The sequence below is a fragment of the Desmodus rotundus genome, chromosome 11 (genome assembly GCF_022682495.2).
Source record: "Desmodus rotundus isolate HL8 chromosome 11, HLdesRot8A.1, whole genome shotgun sequence".
Taxonomy (NCBI): Eukaryota; Metazoa; Chordata; class Mammalia; order Chiroptera; family Phyllostomidae; genus Desmodus; species Desmodus rotundus.
Genome location: NC_071397.1, coordinates 12,349,739 through 12,364,857, shown reverse-complemented (window position 1 = coordinate 12,364,857; position 15,119 = coordinate 12,349,739). Strand labels below are relative to the sequence as shown.

At 40.5% G+C, this 15,119-nt stretch overlaps 1 protein-coding gene across 3 annotated transcripts in view; it reads right to left on the bottom strand.

The window, feature by feature from the left end:
- Positions 1–235: 235 nt before the first annotated feature.
- Positions 236–15,119, bottom strand: part of ENPP4 (ectonucleotide pyrophosphatase/phosphodiesterase 4) — a 15,687-nt gene continuing 803 nt past the window's right edge. Inside the window, exons 1-5 of one of the 3 annotated variants that reach the window (XM_024557760.4) lie at positions 14,794–14,927; positions 6,094–6,952; positions 5,297–5,467; positions 3,784–3,868; positions 3,347–3,484 (exon numbers count right to left, since the gene is read on the bottom strand). In XM_024557760.4, coding sequence (XP_024413528.2) covers positions 3,478–3,484; positions 3,784–3,868; positions 5,297–5,467; positions 6,094–6,919 — 1,089 coding nt within the window. In that variant the 5' untranslated portion in view covers positions 6,920–6,952; positions 14,794–14,927 and the 3' untranslated portion in view covers positions 3,347–3,477. Of the gene's footprint in view, positions 3,485–3,783; positions 3,869–5,296; positions 5,468–6,093; positions 6,953–14,793; positions 15,077–15,119 lie in introns of those variants that run through there. The other 2 variants (XM_024557759.4, XM_045193172.2) reach the window with 2 other exon arrangements.

Genomic DNA, 15,119 nt, shown 5'->3' with positions numbered 1-15,119 from the left:
TTTAAATGTTACACATTTGATCCTGGTTTAAAAAATCTGTAGTGACTGCTTATGTGGACTTTTGTAGTATTACCAAGTCACGTCAAAACCTGCCACAGTATGTGTATAATGCAAGCTGACAAATTAAAAAAATCACCAATGATGTTGCATTCCATATTTAGTAATACAGTAAAATGTTTTGACAGATTTTATTCAGATAAATTTTAAAATCATAAACAAAGTCATGAACTATGAATTCAAACAATATAATCAAAATACGCTTTATTTCAACTTTAAGGCACTACATACACATTTTTTCAAGCACGCTCCCGTCATTTTATTTACACGCTGGTTTAAGAACTGACAAAATAGAACACTTCTATCTCATCTTTGTCCTCATTTATAGCTTTCTGTATTCATAATGAAGTAAAACCCTCCAAATAAGTGAAATTAAATGCAATCACCCTTAAAGCTTATCAGATTATGTGCTAGAGAAGGAGAAACACAAGAACAATGCGAAGGCATTTTAATCCAAAAATGTATCTATAAATTCTTAGACCAAGTTTAATGGAACAATAACACAAAGCCTATTTAAGCATTGAAATAATTACCAGAACTTGCACATTAATGAAAGCAGCAGAACTGTCCTTGTTTCATAAGTAAATGGACTTATTCTGAATTCACTCACTGAATTAATAAAAAACACTTCGTAAGAAGTATCCCTATTACCTTTGTGTATTGTTGTCATAAGCAGTTAAATGTCATAAACAGCCAGATACTTTGTACCACCCAGAAAACACAGCAGCATATTTGTCATTTTTTTAACAAAATACACCAAAATCTTAATGTAAAAGGCCAATTTTACTAAAAGATTTTCTCAGTGTATCAAAGGGTCACTGGCTTTAACAGTGATAATGCTTTATAGATACAAATGAGTTAACACAAAGTTCAATATAACAATTTATAAACATCTCTTTGATTAAGTAAATTCCATTCTTGTCCCATGTGTGTATAATATATACACACAAATATATATATATATACACTTACAATTTTAATTAAAGTTAATATTTTGAAAATGAAAGGCAAGACAAATAGGTGAGTGTCTTTTGTTCAAAGGTTCAGACACATACAGGGCATCCCTTCCCATTCTGTCCTGGATAAATTCTGCTCACAGGCTGGATGCCACACACAGGTCTCTCAAAGTCATAACCACCAGTCAAGCTAGTACAGTCACTAAAACTCACATGATTTCAAGGACCAAACTCTATTCAAAGACTGTAAAATAACCTGCTGCTAGTTTTTAAAATGTGCATGGCTTTAAAAGTGACTGTTCTATTGTGTTGATACTTTTTAATGGTAATTGAAGTAGAAAAGAAAATTTCTATTATTTCATTCAGATCAACTATTAACCTTTAGGATAACTTTTACGTGAGGGGGAAAAAACATCAGAAATAAAATTTGTAAAAAAGCAAAATTAGCCCTACTGGCTTTATTTCATTTATTTATTATGCTGTTCTTAATACAGTTAACTTTTGACCAATAACAGCACAAACTATTTATGCAGGATGTGGAAATGCTTCTCCAGAACCCCAAATACTATAGGCACTAAATACCAGGATCAGGAAATGAACAGAGACCAAATAGGGTAAATTATATACTTGATGATTAGCACCATTGTTCTTAATCATCACAGATAATCAACATTTAACTGGGCTGCATATATACTGTAGATTATTTTTGTGTCTGCCAAACAGCTGCCTAGTTTATTTTATATTGTCAAAACTTTAAAGATCACACAATTAATATCAATACCTTGCCTCAGGTCCTAATGAATTGTTCTTTAACCCAATTTTTCCTCTGATAGATACAATCTAGTCTGCCACAACTGTTTCTTCATATTAATTTTGATTATTAAAAGGTACCACCTAGTACTCAAACTAGGAAATGTTAGGCAGTGTTGAGAGTTTATTCTGCCACTTAATGTAAGAATAATGTAAAAGAGCAAAAGATACTAAATTCCATTTTAAATGTAACTACTCTATTGTCAGAGAGTAAGGCATAAAAGTCCCAAAGGTTAACATAAAAATCTCTCTTCTTATTCTGACCCAATCAACACGAGATCTGTAATCAGGTCATAAATTTAAAGTTAAAGATGGTAACAAGTATGAATGAATTTTAAAAACTGTGGTTTTAACTTGTGAGTCAGAAGAAGGCAAACAAGTACGACTGCAAACATAACCTTTCCTGACAGCTGTGTTCTATGGGACTGTGGAAGCCTCCCTCCGGTCAAGTCCACCTCTGAGCGCCTTCTGTGAGCCACATGGAGTCTACAGTCCCACACGTGCTAACACACATGTGCACACATACAAATAACTTACACAAAGGCATTAAGCACAGAGAAATGCACTTTTCTCTATTTTCCTAATTTCTTATTAGCAATAATCTTCAAAAGATAAAACTTTTGAGATTTCAACAGTTTAAGGGTCTTAACAAAGACAGAAAGGTAAAGACAGAAGCCTTGTATCGCATTGTCTTTGTTAGTTTTTTGTAATAGCTTCTCTTAAAATAATATCTTCACATGCTTACTCTTTTCTGCCTGGTTAACTGATTTTTTTAACCATCACAGAGAATTTCCTAACTCAAGGGTTTACTTAGGATACAAACTCTATTAAAGGTAAATATAAAAATATAGGAAACTTTTCTTCCCTGATACACAAATTCCACTAATTACAAGATCCCATTGTTTCATTTACAGACACAAAAATTTATTAGAAAAGCATGCCTATGAAATTTTAGTACACTTTCATCTAAAAATATGTCAAGTTTTCATTGAAAAAAAAGGCAGTATTTTTCTTTAAAATTGCTTCTAATTAGAGAAATAGTGTTAATTAATAACTTACTAGCAATTTTTGCTATGGTCAGGTTTCGGGTTGGGTGTTTTTTTATTTGGTTGTTTTTTGTTTGTTCGTTTTGGTAGTAGCTAATGCACCAAAAGAAGACACAAAGAAATCAAAATAATTTTAGTGTGGTTGGTATAAATTCTTTGTCTTTCCAAGTACTTTTTTCATAGTTATAATACCGTGGGTGTATCCTTGGTTTTGGGACTAAGCAAAGACACTCTGTATAAGCCCCAGCACGTGTTACTCAATTAAAGGATCATCATCTTCTTGTAGTTGAAGTCGGGAAAATGGCCGCGGTGCAGACAGTCTATTCTGCGTGATTATGAAGAGGCTCGTTACAGTGGTTAAGATCAAGAGCGCGCCAATAACAATTCCAATGGCTTCTGGGAGTTTAATGCACCACTGGTCAAGTAACAAACACTTAGTGTGACCAAAGGTTCCATTATTGGGATGTGGTTTTAATCCCAGGATGTGGCACATCATTGGATAAATATCCACACTGTCTACTGTGCTGTGTTTGTAGCCTTTGTGAAATGCAGGGCCGTGGGCAGCCAGAAATGGATGCATACTAGGCAAAGAATTATCATAACCATGGTCACCTACTGAAAAAGAACAAATGATGTTAGTAAATAAGATTAATCTTTCTATTACAAAATAAGTTACTTTAAGTATAAAATACTAGCCTTGCCAGTGTAATTCCCATACATTAGAATTCTGATCAGTTGGACCAGTCAGGGGCCAGGAATAAAATTTTCTATGTTTTCCAACTCAGCCAAGCTCCCTTTTTTATACACATACCCCTCAGCACCAGTGATAAAAAGAGTGGTGCCGCTGAAAGTCCTGAATAACTGGGAATGAGTTAGACCCAGTGAATGGGGAAGAAGTGAATCCGCAGACTTACCTGTGCCAACTGCTCCTTGGTGAGAATATAGTACAGTACGGCTTATCGACAGTAAATGAACACTCAGCACCGGGGGGCCTGGTGACTGCAAATGCCACAGACAGGGTTCTCGTACTACTGAATGTGCTGTCCGCCCGGACGACTCCAGCCCAAACTGATGGTCCCCAATCTAACTCCAAAATCAGATTCTCAAATTGTAGCTTTATTTTAACAAATACTGCCTTTTAATGTACACCACTTGCATTTAATAAGCTCCCGCTTTCATATGAAGTGCAGGGACTGAGTGAATTCAGTGCAGTGTTAGTTTTATTATTCTTTAACTGTATATTTAAAATATTTCATAATGAAAATACATATGACCAATATAATAAAAACAGAATATAATACTATACATATATAGATATTATTACTTCAAGTATATGTAATAGAAAAAAAAGATTAGAAGGTGGAAAAACTCCCACAATTAATATTTGTCTGTACCTCTGTACTGAGGGATTATGGACAATTTTTGTTCTCTTTTCTAAACTTTTCTGTATTTTCTAAGTTTTCAACAATGGGAATATGAATAAATATAAATACTATGTAATTCCATTGACCCTTAGTCTTATTCTTGCCTGATGCTTCTGACTTGCTATAGATCGGAGATCTGCGGATGACAGTTCCCGGCCAAAGTCAGCCCTCTGCCTGCTTTTGTCAACAAAATTTCATTGGAACTCTCCATGTCAATTTACTTACACATACCGTCTATTGCTGCTTTCCCACTCTAAAGGCAGAGCTGAGTAGCTGAGACAGAGACACAAAGTCTAAAATGTATATTTACTATCTGGCTTTTTACAGAAAGTTTTCTGATCCCTGCCATCAACTACAAAATCAGATTAAAAAAAAAGAAGTATTCAAATTGAATGTAACATTAAATAAGCTTGTTTCAGGGAAGAACTATAACTCTCCCCTATACATTTCCTCAGTTTTAGGAGAGATTTTGATACATCTCTTTTGTTTACCCAGTAGATTTTTATGTGTTTACTTTCTCTTTCTTGCTCTATGTTCTAAATAGCTGCATTTAGGCAAATGGTGTCATCATTGGGGAAAGACTTAGGGTTACTTGGACACATTTTTTTAACAGAAAAAAATAAAGAGAAATTTGAACTAATATCTCCTTGTTTATTTTATTCTTTACTTTCCTTTTATTTCTTTATTTCCTTACTTACCTTTCATTGCCTAACAAATCAAGAGAAGCAATCTTGAAAGTAAATGCAGTTTTGGTAGGAAAGTAAAACTACACCTTCACCCTTAAAGTCATCCAACCTTCTAATGTCAGGGTGAAATTGTGGTTTCTCTGAATTGCTATGAAATAAAAACCTGAAAACTCAATGAAGACCTCACAATTACCTAGTTGAAAACTAAACTAATTATACTGTCAACATCTCTAAATCGAAGTTCTTTGTTAACAGAACAATGTTAATGTATGATTTATTCCTAGGACACAAGAGAAACATCCTACATTAATACTTACATTTTGGTGATGATTTATTTAGCACAATTGTCCAGCCTTCATCAGCAACCAAAATAACGGGCTGAATGCGATCATTATGTTGGTAATGAAACCTGGCAGGAATGTCTTCTTTGAGATAAACACTCATGTGAGAGCTACAGTTTTTTAGTTTGTTATAAACCTCTGTTCTATCTGAAGTAAAAGGAAATAGGAAAGAAAAAAGTCATGGTCGATTGATAAGGAAAAGATACTTGTACCTAGAATAACTGGAGAAGATACTGGGCAATATCACCCACTGAGTCACTCTGAATTCTTACACAACAGAGGGATAATAATCACGTGGTTACGACGGCTGTGTTGGCAAGCATGCACACACACCCTTTCTTCAAAAACACTCACATAGCTCTGTTTTCATTTTGTTACTATTCCTGGCGGACTTTTTATACGAAGAGGACAATTTTCACATCTAACTTCCTAAGTAAATACTAACTAATTACATATTACTACTGATCACTAATTTGAAGATCAGTAAACAAAAGGTATATCTCACACAAAAATTCAAGATGTTTTTAAGGGTAAAAATTTGTTTGTATGAATAATTATAAGATATATCAAAAAGCAAAGAAATCATCATTCTGAACCTAAACCTTTAGCTAATTGCTTAAAAATTTGTAGAGGAAAAACATAAAATCCCACTCTGATTAACTGTAAGAAAATACGATCCTGAACTGCAAAAGCCAGAGCTTCATTCTTTTACAAAACCTTGCTCCTCAATCCACTGCCCCAGTAGAATATCCCGTGGTTAAAAGTTTACTTACTTCTTTTGGGAAGAATTGCAGCAACTGGAGACAAGTCTATAAGAGTGTAGTCTGAGGGGTCGACGCAGAGATCCAAGTTTATCAGTCTGTCCTTAGAACACTGGGTCATCCCATGATCACTTGTAATGATCACGTTAAGATGCTCCCACAGTCCTAAGATCTTGAGTTTGTAGATTAACTCACCAATAAGGTCATCTATTTCTTTCAACACTCTGCTCATGTTTCCTCTATCTTCGGGTCCATATTTATGTCCACTTGCATCTGGTTCTTCCCAATAGAGTGCTGCAAAAGTAACCGGTGGACTTGAATACCTCAGCCAGCTGGTAATATTATTCAGTCGCTCCTGAAATGACACTGAGGAGCTATAGTTCATGTAATAGGAAGGTGTAGTATTGTGAATGGGTATGTCAGTACCAGGCCACATGGCAGCAGCACTTGATCTGTTTTCCTGAAGCTCATTGGTCACCCAGATAGGTACGGCCTCATTCCACCAAAAAGGGTCCCTGTCGTTAGAGTCAGAAAAATGTTTCTTTGTGATTACATCATACATGAAATTAGCTACAATGCCATGGCTTTCTTCATACAGGCCTGTCACAAGACTGTAGTGGTTTGGAAATGTTTTCGTGATGAAAACATTTTTAACATGCTCTACCAAGACACCTTCTTTGATAAAACTCTGAAGATGAGGAAATTCATAGTTCTGTAGGTAGTCAGCTCTGAAGCCATCGAAGGACACCAGCAGTAACTTTGGTGGCAAACTGTAGGAAGAGTTACCTCTACAAGCAGTTATAAGTCCAGAGAATAGAAGTATTCCTAGTAGGTTCATACTGAACGTGTTGAAGGAGAGCGGTCGGGGTTCCTAAAACATAAAAACACAATGCGAACACAAAAACACTATTTGATTCGGATTGGGTTTCAAAACTTTAACCATCAAGAGAAGAGAACCAACATTTACAAACTTTTTCTATACCAGCTTTACATCAACTTAAAAATTAAATAACATCATTTACTGAAAGACAACTGAATAAAGCTAAAATTCGAAAAACTGAAAATTGCCTTTACTTGTCCAGTTTCCCACTTACATACGCCCTGTCCCAGCCGTCACGCTCTGAAGGGGAAATGAGCCATTTCTATACTCCATATAATACTTGTGCTTGTCTGCAGTTAGACATCTAGAAATTATCCTAAAAGCTTAATGAAAACAGATAAAGAAACAAAAATTATCTTTTTTTCACAAAATGGAAATAATGCCGAGCTTTCAGAAGTTCCTGGGAGGGAGATCATTTTTCTAGTTTAATGACTAACAAAGGTGGTAGAAATTCTACCGCACTGGCTAACCACCAGTTCTTGCTGAAAAATATTGGCATACAAAAGGAGAGTAAGAAATAAATATTCTATGAGAGAAAGGTGCCACCCAATAGTCACATGAGGTTGACAGACAGATAAAGCCTACAGGGACTTGGATGCCAGCGTAACTTCTGAAGAAATCCAACAGCTGTTGAAGTGAATTTCATTACCACATCCCTCTTAGACGTCGTTCCACTTGATAACCCAGGCTCAGAGCTCTCCCGGATTTTTTGTTCTTTTTTTAACAATCCACGAATTACAAACAGCTTTCCCCTAATAAATCTTGCTGTCTTCAGACTCTCTCTTCTTTGGGCCCTAAGATGAAAGGATATGTGATTTACGTAGAATTCTTCACTGTAGGGGGGCAGGATACCTCTTCCATCATAACAAGGCAGGAGGAGCAAAGAGTGGTGAGCCAGCAGGTTTGAGAGCTGGAGGTGAAGGGAGTTGCAGTCTCCCTGAGTTACAAGAGGTAGGGTCATTCCTTGAGAGGGAGTAGGGTGGTACAAGGGTTGGAGGTTTGAGGAATACAAGAAATGGCCAATGTGGAGAATGGGAGAGAGTACAAGGAAACAGTAGGATTTGTGGTCAATGTTGAGAGCAGGTGCCGTGAATTTTTATAGTGACACTGTTGGCTGGTTTTCTCTAGCAATTCCCTGGCTCAGGCATGAACAAAACAGGTGGCTGAACACATCTGGGGCTTCAGATCCTGCCAGAAACTGAAGTATGATGGAGGAAGCTGAAGTTGATATTAATCTAAAGGATGGGATTTGGGGAGCAGCATTTAAACTGAAATTAATGTAGTTGCAAGTAGAGAGGCTTTCAGACTATAGGTTCTGATGAAGTCAAAGAACCAGTGTTTTAAAAGTACGTTTCAGTGAAAATTGCTAGGATGTGGGTTGTGGTCAGAGTGAGGTGAATGACTTCATTATGTCAGTGTAAGAAGACTCGAGGTATGATGGGGATATGCACCTGGAGGTCCCAGGCATAAACAGCGGTGAGCTAACAGGATGATTAAGTTCATAGGTCATTTATTGAGTGTTGTTTTTTTCCTCCCAACTAGTGTCCAATTACTTGAAGGCAGAGACTTTTTTTTCAAACATGCTACCTATATGATCTGTGTATATAGTCATTCAAATACTTGCTGATTGAAGCTGTGACCCTCTAAAAACCAGGAAATTAAGATTTTGAAGATCAAAGGCATGCAGAATAGTGTTTGTGAAGATCTTAGGGTCTGGAAAATCTCTAGCATCTTTTGAAAAAGATTGTATTTATTTATTTATTTATTTTAGAGAGAGGGGAACGGAAGGAGAAAGACAGGGAGAGAAACAAGAATGTGTAGTTGTCTCTCGCACACCCCCTACTGTGAACCTTGCCTGCAACCCAGGCATGTGCCCTGACTGGGAATCAAACCAGTGACTCTTTGGTTCACAGGCCAGCACTCAATCCACTTAGCCACACCAGCCAGGCCTGGAAAATCTGTAGCATTTTAGCCTGAGATGGGCTGTCTTCTGAGTGTGGTGCATGGATCACCTGTTGCTGCTGTCATCCAAGAAACCAAAACCAGTACAGAATAACAAAAAACACCTCTTCGAAGAAAACGGTAACGATTCTAAATATAGGAGACATACTTTGTCCAGACTTTTCAGCAATTTCACACATCTCACCAATTTCAGCTATCAAGAATCTAGATAGCAGCCCTGACTGCTGTGGCTCAGTGGATTGAGCGCTGGCCTGCGAACCAAAGGCTTGCCAGTTCGATTCCCAGTCAGGGCACATGCCTGGGTTGTCAGCCAGGTCCCCAGTGAGGGTGTGCAAGAGGCACCCACACATTGGTGTTTTTCCCCCTCTCTTTTCCCCTCCCTTCCCCTCTGTCTAAAAATAAATAAATAAAAATTGTTTTTTAAAAAAAGAATGCAGATAACAGTGCTTCCCTTTTTATTCAGGATTTCGTGCCCATGACCTAGTGTTTATGTACAATGCATCTCCTTTCTTGGACAGTGACAACTGGGATCAGACAACAATATCAGGCAGGCTGCTGCCCTAGGTTCCAGAGATTTTAGAACTTGTTTGGAGGGTACACAGGTCTCCATGAAAGCTTGGACTGAACAGATTCCTTGGTTTCTCCCTGAGTATAGCTACTTCTCCACACCAAAATACTTGTATCTGTTTCCACTAGCAGAGTAGACTGAAGCAGCAAAGAAATGGCACAGTGTCTTAGAGATACTCATAAATCTATTTTTAAAAGTTCTTTATTTAATGCCCTGGCTCTTGCCCCGAGTCACCCTTCTTCTTTCCCAACCAACCCCACTGCACAAACTATCCTGCTGCCAAGTCAAATCTGACTTATGTCAAACTGAATACGTTCTCTGCACCTCCAAACTCCGTCCTTGTCCTGAGTTCCCTGGTATCTTCACACAGCTCACCACTCTCTGAGTCCCACAGAGATGGCCTGAGGATACCATCGGCTGCCAGCCCAGTCAACTCTAGTTTTGTATCATCCATTACAGCAGCGATTTTCAACCTTTCTCATCTCATGGCACACATACTAATTATTAAAATTCTGCTGCACACCAAAAAATATATTTTTCCCAATCTCACAAAAAATAGGTATAATTTTTATTCATTCACACAGGATGGCTATTGTTGTGTTGGCTGTTATCATTTTTTACTAGACGATTTAAGGGAAAAGAGGTCAGTGCCCCTGACTAAGTAGTCAGATATGGCGTGTTTTAAAAATTCTAGCGGCACGCCAGTTGAAAACCACTGTACTACAGTGGAGTAGACGCACAAATCACTGAGTGGACCTCGTTAAAAGGACAGCTGTCTGGTCTCCACAACTAGAAAACTGTGATTCGGTCAGTCTACAGTCAAGGCCAGGAACCTCCATTTTTAACAGCTATCCGTTCTTTTCCATCCCTGCTGCTTCCCTGCTGCTTAAAGTCCTCACTGTTTCCTGACTGGGACACTTCTGCCTCTTCACTGACCTTCCTACCTCAATCACCTTCCCCTTTCTCACCCAGCGTCTGCTCCCAACTCACAGTAATCTTTCTCGGCATAGCGCTGTTCATGTCTCTCCCCTAATTTAAGAAAGAAACGTTCAAAGTGTCCCAAGACTTCAGCCTGACATTCAGGCCCCGCCATTACCCAGGCCCAACCCACATGCAAATTACCATAGAAGAGTTAAAGAAATAATTGCCAACCTTAATTTCCATTTACCATACTTCACTGTCACAATCTGTCTGAAATGAATTACAAATACTTGTAAAGACAATAATCATTTATCTAAGTGACCTACAGGTGACCAAAAACAGCTGTATCTGTGTGAAGTGGTGTCTCATTGTGGTTTTAATTTGCATTTCCTGGATGACTAATGACATTGAACATCTTTTCATGTGCTTATTTGCCAACTGTATATCTTTGGAGAAGTGTATTTTAGAATTCCTTCCTCATATTTTAATTGGCTTATTTGACTTTTTATTATTGAGTTGTTACAGTTTTTTTTATATATTCTAGATACAAGTTCCTTATCAGATATGTGATTTACAAATATTTTCTTTATTCTGTGGATTGTCTTTTTTCCTCATGGTATCCTCTGAAACACAAGAGTATTTAATTTCAACAAAGTTAATTTTTTTGTAACTCATGTTTTTGGTGCTGTATCTAAATCTAAGACTTTGTGTAACCTTTTGGAGAGCATTATGCTAAGTGAAATAAGCCAGGCAGTGAAAGACAAATACCTTATGATCTCACATATAAGAGGAATCTAATGAACAAAATAAACTAATGAACAAATTAGAACCCAAAGACATAGAAACATGGAACAGACTGACAACTGTCAGAGGGGAGGGGAATGAGGGATAATGGTGGAAAGAAGGGGAAGAGACGAGTCAAAGAACATGTGTGAATGACCCAGGGACATGGACAACGGTGTGGGGATTGACTGTGGGAGTGGGGGTGGGATGGACGGAGGAGGGCAAAGGGGGAAAATGGAGACAACTGTAATAGCATAACAATAATAATAAAAAAGACAATAACAAATGTTGGGAAGAATACAGAGAAACTGGAACTTTTATATACTCCTAGTAAACATGTAAAATGGTACAACCACTTAGATGCGCCCTACTTTGCCGGCCTCATTCCCAGGTCTCTCCATCTTAACGTTCGCGCATCCCCACCCCAGCCCAGAAGCCTGCAGTCCAACTGTGCCTCACACCGGGGACCACCGCAGGGCGCCTCCCACACCAGGACCTCCCCAGAGCAAGGAAAGTAAACAGGTTCCGTTCCCCCCAGCTCCAACTCCAGTCACTGCCCGGTGGCTTCCTAGAGTATCCTACTGAGAAAATACACATGGCCCCAACCTGGCAAGAAATCCCACCGTGGTGGACCAGTGATGCCTTGGGCTAGGGAGTGGCAGGACTGGAAGGCATGTCACCTAGCTGCCATCCCTGGAGGCCCTGCAGAAACTCTGGAGCGGCACCCTCCAGGGGAACCCTCGTAAGCAGTTACCACGTGACCCAGTAATTCTACTACTAGGCACGTGCCCAAGAGAAATCAAAACATTATGTCCATGCTAGAACTTGTACACAAATACTCATAGCAGCATTATTCCTAAGAGCCAAGAAGTAGAAACATTTCAAATGTCCATCGAGTGATAAATGGATAAATAAAATGTGGTATATCACACAGTGGAATATTACTTGGAAATAAAAAGGAATGAAGTACTAATATATGCTGCAACTTGGCTAAACCTTAAACCCTTGCTAGGTGAAAGAAGGCAGTCACAAAAGATCACTTACTGTAATTCCATTTAGATGACACGGCTAGAATAGACAACACTATAGAAATGTAAGTACACTAGTAGCTGTCTCGAGCAAAGGGTTGGGGAGAAATGAAGGATACATGTCAATGGGCAGGTTTCTTTTTGAGCGATAAAAATGTTGTCAAATTAGTTGTGGTGATGTTGCACAATTCTGTAATATTTTACATTTTAAATGAGTGAATTAGATAGTATGTGAATTATATCTCAATAAAACAATTACATATATAAAGAGTAGAAGAAAATGAAATTGTAATCTTAAAAGCATCTGAAAATGCCCTGCCGCAAAATAGGAAACATCTTTGAAGTCTCATTTTACCTCAAATATTACGTGAAATTTGTAATTCATAATACAGACTTGGGTGTTTTAATGTGAAAATATTTTACACCACTTCCCAGATGCAAAACAACAAACAAAAACCAGCGTCCACCCCTCTCTTTCATAAAATACATGTGAATCAAAATCTTTCTTCCCCCAATCTTGAGTGAAAGGAGGCTGAGGGTGCACAGGCCTTGGTCTGTTCATCCTGAGGTTAGCAATCCCGTAGCCCGCGGCCAGCATCCAAGTGCCCCAGTCCCTGTCCCCAGTACTAGAAGCACACAGACAGCGTAGAAGGATCAGAGGCTCTGAAACCACGAGGATCCCAGGATTTGAGCCCAGGCTTGGCAGATCTAACTTTCGCCCGCTTCAGTTTCCTTGTATGTAAAATGGGGGTGCATGAAGTGTGATAGAACGGACCCTCAAACTTTGTTTTCCTTTATCTATTCTAGGTACAAGCTGTTATGTTGCAAAAAAGTCTGCACCATGACAGGCAGGTGATATTAGTGTGAAACTATAAAATAACTAGAAATAATTTAGTCTAATACTGTTTTCCACATGATGAAGCTGAAGGTCAGTGGTTGCCCAAGCTCAGAAGACAATGAGTAGCTTTCTCGTGCCCTTACGAATCTCATGTCCTCAACAAGTTTACAAGTCTAGTAATAATCTTCGAACTATGAACAGAACGTTTCCTGCCAGGACATCTTTCATTAGCAGTGCCTGTATCTATGTCCACCACACACTGTTTCACCCTAACAGGGAGTGTTAAGATATAAACAAAACGCCAACGAGTTCTCAAGTCGTTTTCAAGGTATAAACATCATTAATTGTTATATTAGAAAACATTGGGAGACATTCTGTAATTTTTCAAAGCAAAAAAAAAAAAAAAGGAAAGGAAAGCAGGCTCATCCAGACTATCCCCACGTATCCCGACAGTGCCCAGAGGTAGAAGGCAGTCGTCTTCAATCGAGGAGACAAAACCCGCTGCGCCTGGCCTGGGACGACTCTCCCACCTGGAGGGAGTGCACTCAGGCCACTGTCACCGGCACGCTCGCCCGTGCGCGGCTGGGGCAGGCGAACTGTTACAGGATGTGGTAAGAGATACTTCTCACCATCAGTCCGCCATCTGCTCCACAACGCAAAACTTCGTTCTCAGCACTTCACAAATTCTGTTTGTAATGAAACTCTCACACGGCCTTAAAGTCTATGCACACTGGTAACATAGATGGTTTCCTTTAAATTATTATTAGTTATTATCTTAATACACGAAGAGAAAAACATTAACTACTCTCTAAAAGACTTTCTCAGTCTTTTCCAGGATTCCCCAAATTTCCAGAGCACAGAAAATTGTCTACCGATTATCTTCAAAACAGCTACAGTTGTTATTTTCTACGTAACACAATACTCCCCATATGCTCCTTGTGTTTTCTTCAAAGTTTCTCCCCAGTATTTCGTAGCTAATTTAAAAGGAAGGAGGAGATATTTTCATGTATACTAAATTTCCTGGAACAACCTCTGGGAAAAGGAGGAAAGAAAAGAAAACCATGCTATTGAAACAATGAGGCGACTTCCTATACGGTATTGTGCTTGGCAAGACTTCGAGCGTCGGTCCAACAAGTGACCCAGTGATTCAGCAAAACGCTCTGGAGCCAGCCCGGCACTGGTCGCGCGGGGGCTCCCTGCGCGCGACCCTCGCGTGGGGACCGAACGCCGTCGCCCCGCGGGGCTGCGCGGTCTGCCAGGTGCTTAACGGGCAGCTGTCCTGCCAGTGAAAAAGCACTTAAGGTATTACTTTTATGGTCTGGCCTTGCAGGAAACTCGTTTTTAAATGGGATTATGGAATTACCATACCCTCCAATGTAATATTCAGACAGATGCTCGTCGACGCCGTGGACAGCGTTTCTTTAGAATCAAACGCCCGCCCTCGCTCACCTTCGCCCACCTCCGCCCCTCCGCGAGCCTGCGACCCCCTCCCTCCCTCCAGCCTTCTGGCCGCGGCCCTCCCCACCGCCAACCCACCTGCCAAACCGTCGTCCCGCCCCCCGCGCTGCCACCTCCCGCGCCTCCACCCGCTACGTCCGCGCCCCGCCGGCTCCTCGGGCGGCTGTCGCCCCAGGGTCCCGGGACGCGGCGGCGGGGGCTGGGGGGAGCCCGGGGTTGGGGCACAGTCGGGGGGGGGGAAGGGAGCGAGGAGGCAGGCGCTGTTTCTCCCCACCTGTGCCTTTAAAGCCCCTGGTGGACTGATGGGGGTGGCAGTTCCCTCCAGAACGCCGCGCGCGGTCGGCTCGCTCTCACCCGCCGCCGCCTCCTCTTTCCGGGGCGCGCAACGGGCGCTCGCGGGTCCGGGGCGCGCGGGGGACCTGAAGGCACAGGGGCGAGGCGCAGCGCCTCCTGCGGCGCCTGCGCAATAACGGGCGCCCCAGTCGCAGCGGACTGCCCCGACCTCCGGGAATCTGCGCGGCCGGTGGCGCTGCGGGCAGTGCGCAGCTGCCCCGCGGGCCAAGGCGGAACGGGCTTCGAGCCGGTGGGGCGCCGCGGGCG